We start from the raw sequence: 19590 nt of genomic DNA on the forward strand, positions 1-19590 counted from the left end.
CCTATTCTTTCTCTCTCATGTATGCATCTAGCTTTACGTTCAGTGTATTCATGCTGTTCACTTCAACCACTCGCTGTGGTAGTGAGTTCCACATTCTCACCACTCGCTGGGTAAAGAGGTTTCTACTGAAATTCCTGTTGGATTATTGAATTCCTTCATAATCTTAAAGATTTCCATCCGGGCACCCATCAGTCTTCTCTTTTCCAGAAAAAAGCAGCCCCAGCCTAACCTGAGTGTTAAATGCTCTCAGTTCTGTATATTATGAATCTTTGTTGCACCTTATCCAGTGCCTCTATTTCCTTTTTCTAAATGGAGATCACCAATGTTGAAAGTTCTCCCAGTGCAGTCTAACCCTGGACTTATCAATTCTACCCTTTAGAGTGGAAACCTATATATGGGCCCCACACTTTAGGAAATATGTCAAGTACTTAGAGAGGGTGTAGAGGACATTTACAAGAATCATAGATCATAGATTATCATAGAATTTACAATGCATAAGAAGGCCATTCGGCCCATCGAGTCTGCACCGGTCCCCGGAAAGAGCACCCCGCCCAAGGTCAACACCTCCACCCTATGCCCATAACCCAGTAACCCCACCCAACACTAAGGGCAATTTTGGACACTAAGGGCAATTTATCATGGCCAATCCACCTAACCTGCACATCTTTGGACTGGAATGGCACCAGAGATGAGGGACTCCAGTTAGTTGGAGACTGGAGCAGCTGAATTTCTCTCCTGAGATCACAGCATCTGGAGGGTGGGGGATGGGGCCATTCAGCCCTTTGGGACCATGTCAGCTCCCTGTGGAGGAAACCAGTCTGTCCATTGTCCCGTTCTATCCCCGAATCCCTGTAGGTTTATTTCTCTCAGTGCCTTTCCAATTGAAATCCTTCCGTCATCTCTGCATCTCCTACCCTCATAGGCAGTAGGTTCCAGGTTGTTACCACTCCCTTTACATGTACACAAGGCTGCTAGAGCACAGAGGAGTCTATTTGGCCCATTTTCCCCGTGCCAGCTCTTTGTACAGCGACCCATTAATCCCAGAGTTTGACTGTTTTGTTTTCTTTTTCAGAATGTACCAAATTCCCTTTTGGAAGTTACAGTCCAATGAGATTCCAGCACCATTTATAGACCGTGCATTCCAAATCACAACAACTCGCTGTGTTTTACAACAAATAATTGTGCATATGGTGTGTCTGGAGTTTCACAGAGTATTCAAAATGGTGTCAACACTGTGGTTATTACACAAAATTAAGACTCTACCTTTATCAATTATTTTGGTGAGGACACAGAGTGTAATATGTCCGGGTGTAGGGACAGTGAGAACAAATGTACATTTCTATAAAACCTCACTCCCACTGGACCTCCTAAAGTGTTTTAAAGCCAATGGAGTACTTTTGAAATATATTCACTGTTGTAATGTAGGAAGCTATAAGTACGCATGTGTAGTCACGTTTAGTTTTTTAAATTGTGGGTGGCACGGTGGTGCAGTGGTTAACACTGCTGTCTACAACACTGAGGACCCATGTTTGAAGCCTGGCCCTGGGTCACTGTCCGTGTTTGCATATTCTTCCTGTGTCTGCATGGGTTTCACCCCCACAACCCAAAGATGTGCAGGTTAGGTCGATTGACCACACTAAATTGCCCCTTCGTTTGAAAAAATAATAATTGGGTACTCTAAATTTTTTTGAAAATAGTTTTGAAATTGTTATTTTCAGAGTGTATTCACTATCATTAGTAACAAGGTCAAGGAAGCTCTTTTATACCTCGAACATGGGGCTTTATGCAGCCACTTCACCTCCTGTACCTTTCTATATTAACTATGTCGACTTCATAGAAAATATACAGACACACATACACACCAATATATTCTACAAACACACATACCAGGCACTCGTGGATACACCAACACCCAAGCAAACACATATGGGACATGTCCTGTCCTATCGGGCAAACTTAAGGGAAGCAGAGAGAGACTGGTGAAAATTGACATATAGGAAACAGTGAGGACAGGGAGAAACTGGGGAAAATAGAAATATAAGAATAATAGGGAGGATAGTAACAAATTCCAGGAGAACAGAATGAGACTGGGGGAATGGAAATATAGGAAACAGTGAGGCTGATCATAACAAATTTCAGGATGACACCGAGATAGACTGGGGAAAATTGAAATACAGGAATAGTGGGGAGGATAGTAACAAATTCCAGGAGAACAGAGAGAGACTGGGGAAATGGAAATATAGGAAACAGTGAGACTGATCACAACAAACTTCAGGAGGACAAAGAGAGAGACTGAGGGAAATGGCAGACACCTAGCAGATCAAATGTACAAACCATAATGCTGAAATCTTAACCAACTTGGGTACAATGTCTGAATAATCTGGATGGAGAGACACAACACAGATGGGAAACTGATTTAAACAGTACGGAGAATAAAATAAGAGAGAAATTACCAGCAAGAAATGCACGGAGAAAAAATTGAGATTGGCTGAATACAGGAGCAGTAAAACAAAACTGGAGACATGAAACATTTGTTATTAATATTGGTGGAATAAATCAGTCTGGGATCAATCAGTTGAAAGACATTTTACTAAAATATGTGTGTGATGTAATAAACATGAAATACACACACAATTCACGTTTATGTTGCATTCTGGCAGGTCAATTAACCATGAATCAGAGGACCAGTGGTTTCACAACTGTCAGTGTGTTATGGAATGCTATTTTGCAGTGCCATTGATTCATGTCGAGAAAAGCAGATCATTCTTGTTTTGACTGTGGGAATTACAGCTGTGTTTTGGGATTAAATTGGAGAGACGAGCATAAAAATGTCAGCAATCAACTATTTAAATATTGGGACAGTTAATGTTCCTGTGAAGGGTTATGGAATGTTGTCATTACTGTTAAGGTGCTATAAAGTGCAAGTCACTGACTGGGAATGAACGGACTTCCTCTCTGATCTGGGAACCCATGATACAGTCATGTTGCTATATGGATCTTACGGTTGATTCCCTTAATTCGTATTCCTTTAATTTTCTCTTTATTATTTTGGACCATTGAGACATACATTTAACTCGAGCAGAGGAAGTAAGCAACTCAAAGTGTCAAAACTGTACACTGTGTTATCAAGTTTTCTATTTTGGACAGACAAATCCAGACTTTATGGCACCCTAGAGATATAAGGGGTTTGTTCCAATTGGTTGACTGGTGATCAATGGATTGGCTAGGGACAGTATTCCACCCGGCAACAGCTAGCGATTTGTTCTTATCAGGTGTAGTTTTTCAGAGAAAACCCAGGCGAAGCCACTGGACCCTCACGGTGGAAGCAGCTTTCTCACTCTGCTCTACTGCGTACTGTCTGAAGGCATGAAACTTCTAGACCCTGGAAGAAGAAACTTTCTCTCTCTCAAATGCTGGTTGCCTGCTCGTTCTGTGAGTCTACTGTGAAAACCATTGCAAACTGAATGTAAAGGCAACATCCATCTTAAAGCCTAGAGTGAAGGAACTAACTGCAATACTTCCATCTGAAACAGACTCTTAACCTTTTATTGTCGGCATTAAGTTCACACTCTCTTTCCCCTCTGTGTTTGTCTGTCTATGTGTAGAGGGTGGGGTGAGTTCAGGGGAGATGGTTGAGAGTTAGATATTAGATAGAATTTTTCTAAAAATAAATTTAGAGCACCCAATTATTTTTTTCCAATTAAGGGGCAATTTAGCATTGCCAATACACCTAACCTGCACATCTTTGGGTTGTGGGGGTGAAACCTACACAGACACGGGGAGAATGTACAAACTCCACATGGACAATGACCCAGGGCTGGGATTCGTACCCGGGTTCTCAGCGCCGTAGTCCCAGTCATTGGATAGTAGAATTAACCAGTTGCATGTGTTGCCTATTTAATTATAGTTACTGTTAATAATATAAGGTTAATAGTGTTTAAATTTACAAGGCCAGGTGACTGTAGTTATTGGCCATCTGAAGACATGGGGTATTTTAAGATAAAAGTTAAATTTCATTGTGTTGTGACTCCTTGTCAAGTGGGGCTGGAATTGTCCACGCACTGGCCCAGGGTGTCATGACACTGCAGATTGACCACTCAGCAGCTCAATGTGGGAAGCGCTGCTCTCGGTCATATCATTTACTGACAGATAGCACAGTCACACTGGAGAGAGACCATTCAAATACTTTGTAAGCCAGGACATCTTGCTATTATTCCAGCGGAACATGCCCTAGTTTAAAGATTCAAAGGTTTCATGCATGATCAGCACATTCTTACTGGAGAGTGGCTGTTTAAATGTTCTCTGTGTTGGAATAGATTCACTTGTTGATCGAACCTGCTGAGATACCACGAAGTATGGTAGCACAGTGGTTAGCACCGTTGCTTAACAGCACCAGGGTCCCAGGTTTGATTTCCACTTGAGTCACTGTCTGGCAGAGTCTGCACGTTCTCCCCATGTCTGTGTGGGTTTCCGAACACAAGTCCCGAAAGACATGGTGTTAGGTAATTTGGACGTTCTGAATTCTGCTTCAGTGTATTCGAACAGGCCCTTGGGATTTTCACAGTAACTGTATTGCAGTGTTAATCTAAGCCTACTTGTGGCAATAATAAAGATTATTATTATCCATTTGTGCCTAGCGGGATGGTTTTGTCTATTTATTTCCACTGTGTCTCACAATTTCAGACCAACTCCAAAAGAGAATTGGGTCGTGCTTTTGCGTTTCTGTATGGTCCTTCAGTCCCAGTCGACATCCAACAACAACAAATAAATCTTTTCAACCATTATCTTCAATGGCGGGCAATTTGCCCAGCATGCCACGCGGCAGAGACTCCCGGATATGGACAAGAGACCATCGCGCAGGTGCGGAACAGCCCAGTGTAAGGAACATGCAGTGGGGGTGGTGGGGAGCAGCTTGTTTCTGATCTCCACAGCGGGTAAGGTAACAGTGTGCCCGAGAGAGCAATGGACGCTGTGGGTGGGCGGAAAGACTTGATAAACACTCAGTGAAGACCTCAAACCGCGAATAAGAAACTCAACCCTGCGGCGCGCTTCCCCGGGCCGCAGCATTTCCGGCAGCGGCCAGGCCCGGGTTAATGTTAAAGGAGCAGCAGGACGCATGCGCGCCGAACCCTGTCCTGTCAGCAGGAGGAGAGAATGTTGTTAATTTCTCTCCTTCACTGACGGGGATGAACAAAAGAACAAAGGAAAGTAGAGCACAAGAACAGGCCCTTCGGCCCTCCAAGCCCGTGCCGACCATGCTGCCCGACTAAACTACAATCTAAACTACAATGGATTCATCAGGATCTGGATATTATTGACCTTTGAATTTTAGCATTGAGTTCCAGGTCATTACCACTCACTGGGTGTAATTTATTCATCACATCCCCACCACCACCAAATCGTAAATCTGCCCTGAAATCATTGTAAGATCGGATAATGGGGATGTTTCTTTATCTACCTTATCTAGACATATCATAAACTATCCAACCCTATCAGAAACTGGTACACCTCTATCAAATCTCCCCTCTGCCATTTGCTCCAAGGAGAACAACCCACTTATGGACTGACTTGATTGACACTACACCCCTGTATGCTTCACCCGATGGCAGTGTTTATGTAGTTACATTGTGTACATTGTGTTGCCCTGTTATGTATTTCTTTTCTTTTCATGGACTTAATGATCTGTTGAGCTGCTCGCAGAAAAATACTTTTCACTGTATCTCGGTACATGTGACAATAAACAAAATCCAAATCCAACCTAACATTGCAACTATAATCCCTCATCCCTGGAACCATTCTGGTAAATCTCCTTTGCACCCTTTCAAAGACCCTCACATCCTCCATACTGTGTGGTGATCACTGGTTTGCACCGACCCAGATGTTCTGTCTTCCTGTCTGTGATGTCATCACACACCCACAATTGCACAGTGACATCACTCCCACTCCCCGGGTGACTCCTCAATGGTGTCACTAACAAGACCAACAGCAAATATTGCCAAACCCCAGTTGGTGAGATTATAACGTTTGAGCTTCTTGAACCGCTGCAGTCTGTGTGGTGAAGGTGCTCCACCAATGATGTTAGGTAAGGAGTTACAGGTTATTCACCCAGTGATGATGAAGGAACAGTGGTGATATATGTCCAAATCATTATGCGCTGATCTATTTATATTGAGCCTTTAAGGTAATGAAACATCCCTTGATATTTCACAGAAATGTTATCAAACAACATTGACACTGAGCCACGTAAGGAAGATATTAAGGCTGATGGCCAAAAGTTTGATCAAAGTGGTAGGTTTGAAGGAATATCCTAAAGGAGGAAAGTTGGATTGAGAGGCGGAAAGGTTTAGGGAGGAAATTCCACAATTTATGGCCTTGGGAAAATGAAGGTGCAGCCACAAATGGTGGCACAGTTAATATCAGAATGTTCAGGAATTAGAGGAAGTGCAGCTCTCCCAGAAGGTTGTGAGGCTGGAGGAGATTACAGCGGTCGGTCAGTGAGCATAGGGGTGATGGGTGAACAGGACTTGGTGTGAGTAAGCACACAGGCAGCAGAGTTTTGTTTGACCCCAGGATTACAGGGAGGATGAATCTGGGAGGCTGGCCGGGAGTGTGTAGGATAATAAGTTGAGAGGTAACAGGAATGGATCAGAGTTTCAGCAATAGATGAACTCGGATTAGGGTGCAGTTGGGTGAAGTTCCTGATGTGGAAATGGTGGTCTTGGTGATGATGGGGATTTGTGCTTGTACACTCATCTTGGGGTCAAATATTATCCTGAAGTTGTGAAGAGTTTGCGTCAACCTCACTCAGTTGCCAGGGAGAGGGTTGGAGTTGGTGTTCAGGGAGTGGAGTTTGTAGCGGGGACTGAAGACAATGACTTCATTTTCCCAGTATTTAAATGGAGGAAATTCCAGTTCCTCTTGTATTGGGTCAGACTAGTCAGGCTGCTGTGTGATTTTGAGGGGAACTTGAAGGTGATGGTGTTAACATACATCACAAAGGGGGACACATTGGCGTAGTGGTATTGTCACTGCACTTGTAATCCAGAGACCCAAGGTAATACTCTGGGGAAATGGGTTTGAATCCCACCATGGCAGATGGTGGCATTTGAATTCAATAAAAATATGGAATTTTAAAAGTCTAATGACGACCATGAAACTATTGTTGATTGTTGTAAAAACCCATCTGGTAAATGTCCTTGAAGGAAATCGGTCATCCTTACCCAGTCTGGCCTCCGTGTGGAAGCACCCACAGCAATGAGGTTGAGTCTTAAATGCCTCTGAATGGCTGAGCACTCAGCTCTTTCTTGGTGGTGGTAGAGCTTCAGAGTTTGGAGATTCTAAGTTTTGTTTGAGTTGAAGACATAAAGGACCGAGTCTTCTGTAGATCCAGACCAGGTGGTAGGTTCTCTTCACTGAAGGACATCAGTGAACCAGCTGGGTTTTTCTGACAATCCAGCAGTTTTCATGGTCACTTTTTCCCAGTGCCGGCCCCACAAATGACCAGATTCATTCAGCTCAATTTCACAACCTGCCTTTGTGTTTTTGTGGGTTCTCTCTCACTCCCTATTTTCTGTTTTAAATCTATTTCACAGGGTATTAGAAGGGGATTTGTTGGGAAACTCAAATCGAACATCGCATCAGGATCTGACAGTCACCCAATTTATTGTGACTTTATATCATCGAATTTCGAACATGGAAGGAAAAAGCATTGTTCACAGTGGGGAGAAACCGTACACGTGTTGTGTGTGTGGACGAGGATTCAGTCGATCATCTGGGCTGTCAAAACATAAATGCAGTCAGACCAGACCTAAACCGTTGAAATGTGGGGACTGTGGGAATGGATTCAGACACCCGTCTGAGTTGGAAACCCATCAACGCAGTCACACTGGAGAGAGGCCGTTCACCTGCACTGTGTGTGGGAAGGGATTCATGAAGTCAAAGAGCCTGGTAAAACACCAGCAAATTCACACTGAAGTGAAACTGTTTAAATGTCGAGACTGCGGGAAGTGCTTTAAAGGTTCCAGCGAACTTATGTCCCACCAACGTATTCACACTGACGAGAGACCGTTTAGGTGCTCTCACTGTGGGACTGGGTTCAAATGGTCATCTCAACGCACCGTACACCAACGCGTTCACACTGGGGAGAGACCTTTTAAATGCTCAGACTGTGAGAAGTGCTTCAAAAGTTCCTGGGAACTTATGCGACATCGGCGTGTTCACACTAACAAGACACCGTTCAGGTGCTCTCACTGTGGGACTGGGTTCAGATGGTCCTCTCAACTCACTGTACATCAGCGCGCCCACACTGGGGAGAGGCCATTCACCTGCTCTGAGTGTGGGAAGGGATTCACTCGGTCATCCCACCTGGTTATACACCAGAGAGTTCACACTGGGGAGAAACCATTCACCTGCTCCATGTGTGGGAAGGGATTCACTACCTTATCCAACCAGCTGATACACCAGCGCACTCACACTGGGGAGAAGCCATTCATCTGTACCAGTTGTGGGAAGGGATTCATTCAGTCATCTGCCCTGCTGATACACCAGCGCACTCACACAGCGTTGGTCCCATTCACCTGCTCCAGGGGTGGGAAGAGAGTCACTACCTTATCCAGTCTGCTGACACACCAGCGAGTTCACACGGGAGAGAGGCCATTCACCTGCTTTGTGTGTAAGAAGAGATTCACTCACTCATCCGCCCTGCTGAGACACCAGCGACTTCACGAGTAACGGCAGTGATTGAACTTTGCTGTTAATCACATCCAGGACTGAACCATGTTCATTGGGGCCTGTTTCTGATGTTGTTAATAAACCCCAGCCCAGTTATAGTAGTTAATATTGTGAATCAAAGTAAAATAAGTCAACTTTCTATTTCACCCACATCATGTTGAATCTTTTTAATATCTCGAAGACAAGTTAGTTCCTTTTGAAATGTTCTCCCTCTCCTGTCTCCTCCATCCTCCCCTCCAATAAGTGTGAGACAATCCAATCAGCTGCCTCTGCTAGTTTCCTCACTTCCACCAATCCACCCGGACAAATATCTCTCCGTGTCCAACTCCTCCAGCCAGCCTCACCACACACAGTGAGTTCATACTGCAGAGAGAGGGTTTAAATGCTCCTGTCACAGTCTTAGCTGTAAAAACCCACATTCACTGATGGTTCACCAGTGCAGTCACTCCGGTTCCACTCCATTCACCTGCTCTCAGTGCAGGAAGAGGTTCAGGCGATTGTCCATCCTGCAGCAACATCAGTGAGTTCACACCGGGGAGAGGTCATTCACCTGCTCCATGTGTGGGGAGGGGGAGGGATTCACTCAGTCATTCAACCTGTTAACACACCAGTGAGTTTGCACTGACTGAAGATATTCTAAATGTCTGGATTGTGGAAAGTGTTATAAAATACACTGACAAGAGACTGTTCAGAATCTCTCACAGTGGGACTGATTCAAGTGAACATGTGGACTCAGTGTCCGTCAGCGCACTCACACTGGGCAGAGACTGTACATCTGTTTCATATGTGGGAAGAGATTAGCTCAGTCATCCCACCTCAACACACATCCACTTGTCCACATTTTTCAAAGTTCAGAGTGTGAGGAGAGATTTAAAATCAATCGAATCTGCTGTCACACAAACACATTCACACGAGTAAGAGGCTGTTCACCAGCTGTGTGTGCGGCAAGATATTCACTTGGTCTTCTCACCCACTGACACACCAGTGAATTCACGGTGATTAAGGGCAGCACAGTAGCACAGTAGTTAGAACAATTGCTTCACAGCTCCAGGATCATCCACATAGATGATTTGGAGTTGGGGACCAAGTGCAATGTGGCAAAGTTTGCACTTGGTCTAGGTGAGTGGGCTAGGGTCTGGCAGATGGAATTCAATGTTGCCAAGTGTGAGGCTATCCATTTTGGGAGGAATAACAGCAGAATGGATTATTATTTAAATGGTAAAATGTTAAAACATGCTGCTGTGCAGAGGGACCTGGGTGTGCTGGTGCACGAGTCGCAAAAAGTTGGTGTGCAGGTGCAACAGGTGATTAAGAAGGCTAATCGAGTTTTGTCTTTCATTGCTAGAGGGATGGAGTTCAAGACTAGGGAGGTTATGCTGCAATTGTATAAGGTGTTGGTGAGGCCACATCTGGAGTATTGTGTTCAGTTTTGGTCTCCTTACCTGAGAAAGGACATTTTGGCACTGGAGGGAGTGCAGAGGAGATTCACTAGGTTGATCCCAGAGTTGAGGGGATTAGATTATGACGAGAGGTTGAGTAGACTGGGACTGTACTCATTGGAGTTTAGAAGGATACGGGGGGATCTTATTGAAACATATAAAATTATGAAGGGAATAGATAGGATAGATGCGGGCAGGTTGTTTCCACTGGTCGGGGAAAGCAGAACTAGGGGGCATAGCCTCAAAATAAGGGGAAGTAGATTTAGGACCGAGTTTAGGAGGAACTTCTTCACCCAAAGGGTTGTGAATCTCTGGAATTCCTTGCCCAGTGAAGCAGTTGAGGCTCCTTCTTTAAACGTTTTTAAGAAAAAGATAAATACCTTTCTAAAGAATAAAGGGATTCGGGGATATGGTGTACGGGCCGGAGAGTGGAGCTGAGTCCACAAAGATCAGCCATGATCTCATTGAATGGCGGAGCAGGCTCGTGGGGCCAGATGGCCTACTCCTGTTCCTAGTTCTTATGTTCTTACATGTCCCAGGTTCGATTCCGGCTTGGGTCACTGTCTGTGCAGAGTCTGCACATCCTCCCCGTGTGTGCGTGGGTTTCCTCCGGGTGCTCCGGTTTCCTCCCACAGTCCAAAGATGTGCAGGATAGGTGGATTGGCCATGATAAATTGCCCTTAGTGTCCAAAATTGCCCTTAGTGTTAGGTGGGGTTACTGATTATGGGGATAGGGTGGAGGTGTGGACCTTGGGTAGGGTGCTCTTTCCAAGAGCCGGTGCAGACTCGATGGGCCGAATGGCCTCCTTCTGCACTGTAAATTCTATGATTACAGGGGTTGGGTTCTGCTGTTATTGCTGCTGTTAATCACATCCAGGACTGAACCATGTTCATTCTGACAGTTGGAGTTTGTTTCTACTGAGAGTAACTGGAATGAAGTTTAATATTGTGGATTAATGTCAAATAAATCAGCTTTGTTTAAACCTGTTGTGTATTTTGTCTTTCCCACCTGAGTGTTTAACTTCACCTGTCTGGAGTTCAGAAAGGACAATCTGGGAGGATCACACGGCAGGAACAGACCTTCAGCCTGGACACAGTCCTTCAGGGTCACACAGAGAGGGACAAATGACACTTTGATCTTTGTCATCTCTCTTCACTGACAGCAAAGTCCCCGTGTGGGTTAATCCTGAGGTGTGTAAGAAATGTGTCCCAGCTGCTCTCTTCCATGGTTCAGAGCTCCTAGACGCGGCACAGAAGCTCCTTTATAATTTGTTCAGAGTCAGGAAGAACAATGGTGAATGCTGGAAATGTGCTGTCAAATCAGAGATTGGTGTAAAACTGGGATCTGCTCCTGACTGAAAGTGAAACAGCAGCTTTCAGCTTCCAGTCTGTAAATAGCACAAAGATATAAAATGTCTGAATCTGCCAATTTAAGGTAATAAAATCAAGTTTCATCTGGAACCTTTAACCATCTCTCATACTCAGTCGCTGTGATCTAATTAGTGTTTATTATTGGTCCAGAATAACCACTCTTTCACCTTCCATTGACTTCAAATGTACTGGAAACTGACAGTTGGAATCCGTCAATATTTGAAAGATATTTACAAATGATTTGAGAGTTTCTTACAGTTGGGATCTTTCTCTGTTCTGTCCATTCGAGGTGTTTGATAACAGACTTTCTCCTGTGAATATCCAGCTGGAGTTTTGGGCCCTGATGTGTTTCCTTGTTCATCTTGTTGACTCTAAACATTGAATCTTGTGGTTTCAGACACCAGAGAATCAAAACTCCCAACAACAGACTGTCCTTCACTGACAATCAGACCCACGCAGAATCTCTGGCTGTACTTCTTCAGAAGCTGCTTCTCAGTTTGTTTCAGCTCACCTTCCAAGCACAGTGGTTAGCACTGTTGCTTCACAGCTCCAGGATCCCAGGTTAGATTCCCGCTTGAGTCACTGTCTGTGCGGAGTCTATACGTTCTCTGTGTCTGCATAGGTTTCCTCCAGGTGTTCCGGTTTCCTCCCACAAGTCCTGAAAGACATGCTGTTAGGTGAATTGGACATTCTGAATTCTCCCTCTGTGTACCTGAACAGGCGCCGGAATGTGGCGACTCAGTGATTTTCACAGTAACTTCATTGCAGTGTTAATGTAAGCTGACTTGTGACAGTAAAGATTATTCTAAAAACTAAAAGTCAACGAACTTCTTTTCTGCAAAATGGCTGCTACCTGAGATCCTCCCATTAATTACATCACCTTACCAAGCTGAAATCTAATTAACTCCACAGGGAACCTCCTTAATCCAAACAAAACTCCATTACCCAAGTTTTTTATAATGCCATAATTATATCTCTGACTCCCAAAAGCTTTCAAACCTTAAAAACACTACCTTAAAATCAGTTCATAAAGGTCATCAGGGTGTAAATGTTGAGAGAGCAAAATATAGTATGATATATTCAACAAATACATGTGTAAGTAATAGGTGTTAAAATAACCAAAGAACTATGAAAACTAACTGGGGAACTTAAATTCTTTCAGTTCACAAACCAACGGTGGTTCTAAACAGTGACAGAAAGTGACTGCTTCTTTCCAGAATCTACAAGTTAAAGGTTAAACTTATTTCAAACACAAGGTTGAAGGTTTGAAACCTCACAGTTTTCTTCACACAACAGGGCCTCGAACCGAAGTATAACAGTTAATTATCAATGGCTGTTTTAAAAAAATATATATATTTTTATTCTCCTTTTTCACATTTTCTCCCAAATTTACACTCACCACAATAAACAACAATCAGTAACGAATGCAATGTAATTCCCCATATCATCAACAGCAAACCCATCCTCCCACCAAACCCCAAACAGCAGCCCGCATGTTGACATAAACAAATGACAAAAAGGAATCACCCATAGTCACCATTAACACATACAGTCCCCCTCCCCGCAACCCTCCCAGCAGCCCCCCCTGCCCTCTAATATTCGATGTAATCCAATTCTTGAAAGTGCATAATGAATAACACCCATGAATTGTAGAACCCCTCCATCCTTCCCCTCAGTTCAAATTTGACCTTCTCAAGAGTCAAGAATTCCAGCAGGTCCCTCCCGCCACACCAGGGCACAGGGTGGAGAGGTTGGTCTCCACCCTAACAGTATCCGCATTCGGGCTCTCAACAAGGTGAAAGCTACAACATCTGCCTCCACGCCCATTTCCAACGTCGGCTGGTCTGACACCCCGAATATGGCCTCCCGAGGGCCTGGATCCAGTTTCACATGCACCACTTTAGAGATTACCCTAAAAACCTCCTTCCAGTAATCCTCCAGCTTTGGGCAGGACCAAATCATATGAATGTGGTTTGTGCCCCTCCTCCACCCTCCCCCTGCAACGTTCACACACATCTACCCCCTCAAAGAGCCGGCTCATCCTCGCCCATGTGAGGTGTGCTCCACCTTCAGCTGTATCAGCCCCAATCTCGCACACGAGGTGAGGCGTTCGCCCTCCGGAGCATCTCACACCAGAACCCCTCCTCCATACCCTCTCCCAACTCTTCCTCCCACTTTGCCTTGATCCCTTCCAGCAGTGTCTTCTCCTCTTCCAAAATAGCCACGTAAACCGCCGACACTACCCCCTTCTCCAGTTCCCCCTGTTGTCAGCACCTCCTCCAGGGGTGCTGGAGAATGTCTGGGGTTTGGTGGGAGGATGGGATAGTTGATATTGATAGGGGCTGGTTTAGCACAGGGCTAAAGAGCTTGCTTTTAAAGCAGACCAATGCAGGCCAGCAGCATGGTTCAATTCCCGTACCAGCCTCCCCAAACAGGCTCCGGAATGTGGCGACTAGGGGCTTTTCACAGTAACTTCATTTGAAGCCTACTTGTGACAATATCATTTCATTTCATTTTCATTTCATTTCATTTCATTTCCAGCAATGTGAAGGCCGGCTCTTCCAGGATCTCTGTACCTCCTTTCTGGCAAAGTCTCAAACCTGCATGTATCAAAATATTTCCCCCTGCTCCAGCCCATACCTTACTCCCAGCTCCTTCAATCCTGCAAACCGACCCACAAATCTTTCAGTGTCCTAATTCCTTTCTCCCCTCATCTCTGAAAATTTCCATCCCACCTCCCTGGCTCAAATCTATGGTTTTCCCCAAATCAGCATTTCCTTTGCTCCTACCCCCAACCCGAAATGTTGGTGAAACTGCCTACAAATTCGCAACAAACCTATTACTACCCGACTCCCGGGGCTGTCAGGAGCGGCGCTGTTGCTAGCGCCTTCAATCCTGACCCCCTACCCAAACTCTCCTCCATTCTGACCCACTGGGAGTCAACCAATGGCTGGGGAGTTAACAGTTCTCGACCTTAGCTCATCCAACCTTTATGGGATTCGCAGTAGTTGCTCTGTAATTAAACCGTTAAAGTGTAACTTTGTCCTGGCCTCGGGCCAGGGGATGTATTTCACTTCTCCACCTTGGCAGGAAGAATAGAAAAAACAATATTCTTGTTATTTTATGAGACAAAGTCCCATCTTCACCCTGAGATTACCCTCCATTGTCCTGTGTGTCACTATCACTGTGCTAAATTGGGTCGATTCAGCATACATCTCGCTAAAAACAGGGTATCCATGAGGTGCTGTGGGCCATCAGCAGACTAATATTCAATCACAATCTGTAACCTCATAGGCTGGCATATCCCTCACTCTACCATTACCATCAAGCCAAGGGACCAACCCTGGTTCAACATGGAGTGGAGGAGAACATGTCAGGAGCAGCAGCAGGTATTCCTAAAACAGAATCCATGATAAACAGCGGAAACAGCAGGCTCTAGACAGGGGTAAGCGATCGCAAAAACAACAAATCAGATCAAAGCTGCAGTCATAGAATCCCTACAGTATAGGAGGCCATTCAGCCATCGAGTCTGCACTGAACCTCTGAAACAGCACCCCATCTCAGCCCAAACCCCATCCTGTCCCCTAACCCCACCTAGGAGCAATTTACCTAACCAGCACATCTTTGGACTGTGGGAGGAAACTGGAGCACCCAGAGGAAACCCACGCAGACACGGGGAGAATGTGCAAACTCCACACAGACAGCCGCCCAAGGTCAGAATCGAATCCTAGTGCCTGGCGCTGTGAGGCAGCAGTGCTAAACACAATGCCATTGTGCTGCCCGGCTACATTCAGTCGTGGATGGTGGTGAACAATTCAACAAATCAGAGGAGCAGGAGGTCCACAAACAATAACATCGTCAGTGATTGGGGAGACCAGCACATCAGTGCAAATGACTCTGTTTTGTGTTTAGTGATCCCTCGTATGTTACCGATAACTTCCCTGGATCCCAAGGCTAAGAGAGAGACTCTGGGAGCAATGGAGAGCTGGGACTAGTCCATGGCGTAACTCAAGGTGTCACAACTGAAATAATCTGGAGTTAGAAAGGAGAAAAGTTCCCAAAATGCAGCAGTCTGTGACAGGACATTAATCAATCTCCTCTTATCCTGGAGAGATGAAGGTCTCGACTGTGTGTCTGAAACAATATTAGTTCATTTGACATTTATCCAGAGGATTAAACCCCAGCCCAGTTATAGGGATTATTATCAGAAATAAACTCCAACTGTCAGAATGAAGAAGGTTCAGTCCGGGATGAGATTAACAGCAGCAATAACTGCAGAATCCAACCCCTGCAGACACTTGTCAACTTGCTGCTGTGTCAGAAGATGGGCTGTCTGAGTGATTCCCTTCCCACACTGAGAGAAAGTGAACGGTCTCTCCTCGGTGTGGCTGCGTTGGTGTGTCAGTAAATCAGATGTACAAGTGAATCCATTCCCACATTCGGAGCAGATGAATGTTTTATCCCCGGTGTGAACTTGCTGGTGTTTCAGCAAGTGGGATTGACTGAGTGAATCCCTTCCCACACTTTGAGCAGGTAAATGGTTTCTCCCCGGTGTGAACTCACTGGTAAACCAGCAGGTGAAATGAGCGAGTGAATGCCTTCCCACAGTCAGAGCAGGAGAATGGTCTCTCCCCAGTGTGAATCCGCTGGTGACTCAGTAAGTAGGCTGTACAAACGAATCCCTTCCCACATTCGGAGCAGATGAATGGTTTATCCACAGTGTGAGTGCGCTGGTGTGTCAGCAAGTTGGATGAGAGACTGAATCCCATCCCACACTTTGAGCAGGTGAACGGTGTCTCTCCAGCGTGAATTCGCTGGTGCATCACCAGGTGGGATGAGCGAGTGAATCCCTTCCCACAGTCAGAGCAGGTGAACAGCCTCTCCCCAGTGTGAACCCGCTGGTGTCTCAGCAGAACATTTGTGGATTTAAAGCTCTTCCCACATTCAAAGCATTGGAAAGGTTTCTTATCCGAGTGAACAAGTTGGTGTGATCGGAGGCTAGTTAAATAAATGAATCCTTTTCCACATAAGGAGCAGGTGAATGGCCTCTCCCCAGCGTGGACTCGCTGATGTTTCTGGAGGCTGGAAGACTGAGTGAATCCCTTCCCACACACAGAGCAGGTGAACGGTCTCTCCCCAGTGTGAGTGCGGTCATGTTCAATGAGTGTCTGTGATCGTTTAAACAGCTTCCCACAGTGAGAGCAGCTGAACTGCCCCTCAGTGCGACCAACCTGCTGCTTGACCAGGTCCTCGGAGCTTTTAGAGTTCTTATCACAGTCTGACTGGTTAAACAGCCTCTCACCAATGTGAACTTGCTGGTGGGTCAGCAAGTGGGATGACTGAATGAATCGCTTCCCACAAACGGAGCAGGTGAATGGCCTCTCTCCAGTGTGACTGCGTCAATGCTTTTCCAGCAGGGATGGGTATTTGAAACCCTTCCCACAGGCCCCACATTTCCACAGTTTTTCCATGGTGTTCATGTCCTTGTGTCTCTCCAGGTTGGATGATCAGTTGAAGCTTCGTCTACACACAGAACACGTGTACGATTTCTCTCCGCTGTGAATGGTGTGATGTTTTTTCAGGCTGTCTGACTGGTTAAAGCTCTTTTCACAGTCAGTTCACTTTAACACTCTCACTCAGGTGTGTGGATCTCTGCTTTTCCAGTCACACTGATGTTTGAAATTGTTTCCCACTGACAGAACCAACAAACATTTCTCCTTCCACATTCAAAGACCGATGATATTCAGATCTTGATGAATTGAGTGACTCTGTCAGATCTTGATGTGATGTCTGGTTTGAGTTTCCCATCTGCAAATCAGTGTCCTCTTTTACCTTATAAAAGAGATTGACAGTGTCAGTATCACCATGACCGGGCGGGTGTAGGAAGGGTCGCGGAGCTGTCTGTCACGGCGCTCCCGATCGTGCAAATCTGCCGCAGCAGCCGGCTGTTATTAACACCAGCTGCAAGCGGGCTTCAAAATACATGTTAAAAAAATGCGGCCACATTGCGCATGCGTGCCAGATCATAAACTGTGCGCAAGTGCTCTGACGATCGGGCACGCATGCGCAGTGCGGCCTCTTTGTTTTTAAATGGTTGCAGCTTTTTGATTTACAAGTTTGGGGGGGGGGGGGGGGGTTATTCATTTTATTCATTTATTTTATTTATTTAATTTTTCATTTATTTTATTCATTAAAAAAATTTTTTTTTAACAAGTTCGGGAGGGTTTTATTTGATAAAACTTTGCAGGAAAAAAATGAAGAACTTCGAACAGCTGGAGACTCCATACTTTCCAACACCGGAAGGCTTCACCTTCATCCAACAGGTCCATTAGAGGAGCGTGTCCGAGGGCCAAAGGGACCCAAAGCCATTTCCTCCATTTTTGTCAGCAGCAAACAAGGGAAGAGAAAATGGTGGGTGGCTCAGGCCAGCCGGCGTGGGTCTCAAAGGTTGGCCGGTTGGTAAAAATGGATCCCTGGGAAAAAGAAATTTGAAGAACACTGATCTACACTTTATAATCAAGAAATTAGGAAAACAAGATCACAGCTTAGAAATAGCTGGGTTAGTCAGAAGTCAGTTGCAAGCGGCCAATATAGCTATGATTAGGAAGTGGGCGATGAGGGGGGTGGGGGGGGTGTTGGTGTGGGAGCAGCTGGAGGCGGCAGCATGTAAACGTACTAGTCTGGGAGCTTTGATACCAGCTCCTTCGCCGTTTTCACCGACCCATTACTCCACAAGTCCGGTGGTGGTGGCGACACTGCGGATTTGGGGACAATGGAGGAGGAAGGTGGAAGGAGTGTCGGTTTGGATCCCGATATTCAACAACCACAGGTTTGTCCCGGGTAGGATGGATGGTGGGTTCCAGAGCTGGCAGAGGGCAGGCATCAGAAGGATGGGAGATCTATTCATAGACGGAAGCTTTCCCAGTTTGAAGGCGCTAGAGGACAAATTTAATCTGCCGCCAGGAAACGCCTTTAAATATCTGCAACTATGAGCCTTCCTGAAAAAATAGGTAGTGGCCTTTCCGACGCTGCCGCCACTGAGGATACAGGACAGGGTGGTCTCCGGCACCTGGGTGGGGAAGGGGAAGGTGTCGGATATCTACCAGGAACTACAGGAGGCGGAGGAAACCCCGGTGGAGGAGCTCAAGAGCAAGTGGGAGGAGCTGGGTGAGGGGTTGGAAGCGGGTCTGTGGGCAGAGGTCCTGGGCAGGGTTAATTCCTCCTCATCATGTGCCAGGCTCTGTCTAATTCAATTTAAGGTGGTCCACTGGGCACACATGACAGCAGTGAGAATGAGCAAGGTTTTTGGGGTAGAAGACAGTTGTATGTGGTGCAAGGCAACCCTGCAAACTATGTCCACATGTTTTGGGCATGCCCGGAGCTTAGAGAGTTCTGGCAAGGGTTCGCGAGGGCAATGTCCAAGGTGCTTAACACACGGGTGGTGCCGAGTCCAGAGATAGCGATCTTTGGAGTGGCAGATGACCCGGGAGTTCAGGAGGCGAAAGAGGCCAACATCTTGGCCTTTGCCTCCCTAGTAGCCCAGAGACGGATTTTATTAATGTGGAGGGACTCGAAGCCCCCGAGTGTAGAGACTTGGGTTAATGACGTCTGGGTTTCTCAGCCTCGAGAAAATAAAGTTTGCCTTAAGAGGGTCTTCGCTAGGGTTCTCTCGGAGGTGGCAGCCATTCGTTGACTTCCTCGGGAAAAATTAAAATGTCAGCAGTAGCAGCAATCCGTAGGGGGGGGGGGGGGGGGGTTGGGGGAGGGGTGAGTGCTTCATTGGGATGGTGTGGGAAGACTGGGTCGCGTGGGGTAATGTCTATTTAATTGTTACTCTATATTCTCCTTTTACACTATGTTAATATTCACTCTAGTTTGTTTAGTTATTATTGTTTCTATTGTTGTATTATGAAAAATTCTTCAAAACATTAATAAAAATACTTTTTAAAAAAAGAGCGAGGTTTAAAAACCAGTTGCGAACGATGAGTTTGACCCGGCACTAGGGCCCGGCTGGGAACAGAAACCTTGAGGTTCCGCCCACGCTGTAGCG

The 19590-nt window shown here is 45.7% G+C and overlaps 2 protein-coding genes across 2 annotated transcripts; one reads left to right on the plus strand and one right to left on the minus strand.

Moving 5' to 3' along the window:
* Nucleotides 1-4893: 4893 nt before the first annotated feature.
* Nucleotides 4894-8876, plus strand: LOC140418508 (uncharacterized). The gene is made up of 2 exons (XM_072501983.1): nucleotides 4894-4934; nucleotides 7593-8876. Exon 2 carries the CDS (start codon nucleotides 7693-7695, stop codon nucleotides 8728-8730), a length of 1038 nt encoding a protein of 345 aa, XP_072358084.1. The 5' UTR covers nucleotides 4894-4934; nucleotides 7593-7692; the 3' UTR covers nucleotides 8731-8876.
* Nucleotides 8877-15280: 6404 nt separating this feature from the next.
* Nucleotides 15281-17407, minus strand: LOC140422623 (uncharacterized). The gene is made up of 2 exons (XM_072507628.1): nucleotides 17373-17407; nucleotides 15281-16934 (listed from the first exon to the last, which is right to left on the minus strand). Exons 1-2 carry the CDS (start codon nucleotides 17405-17407, stop codon nucleotides 16100-16102), a joined length of 870 nt encoding a protein of 289 aa, XP_072363729.1. The 3' UTR covers nucleotides 15281-16099.
* Between the last annotated feature and the right edge of the window lie 2183 nt (nucleotides 17408-19590).

The sequence above is a fragment of the Scyliorhinus torazame genome, chromosome 5 (genome assembly GCF_047496885.1).
Source record: "Scyliorhinus torazame isolate Kashiwa2021f chromosome 5, sScyTor2.1, whole genome shotgun sequence".
Taxonomy (NCBI): domain Eukaryota; kingdom Metazoa; phylum Chordata; class Chondrichthyes; order Carcharhiniformes; family Scyliorhinidae; genus Scyliorhinus; species Scyliorhinus torazame.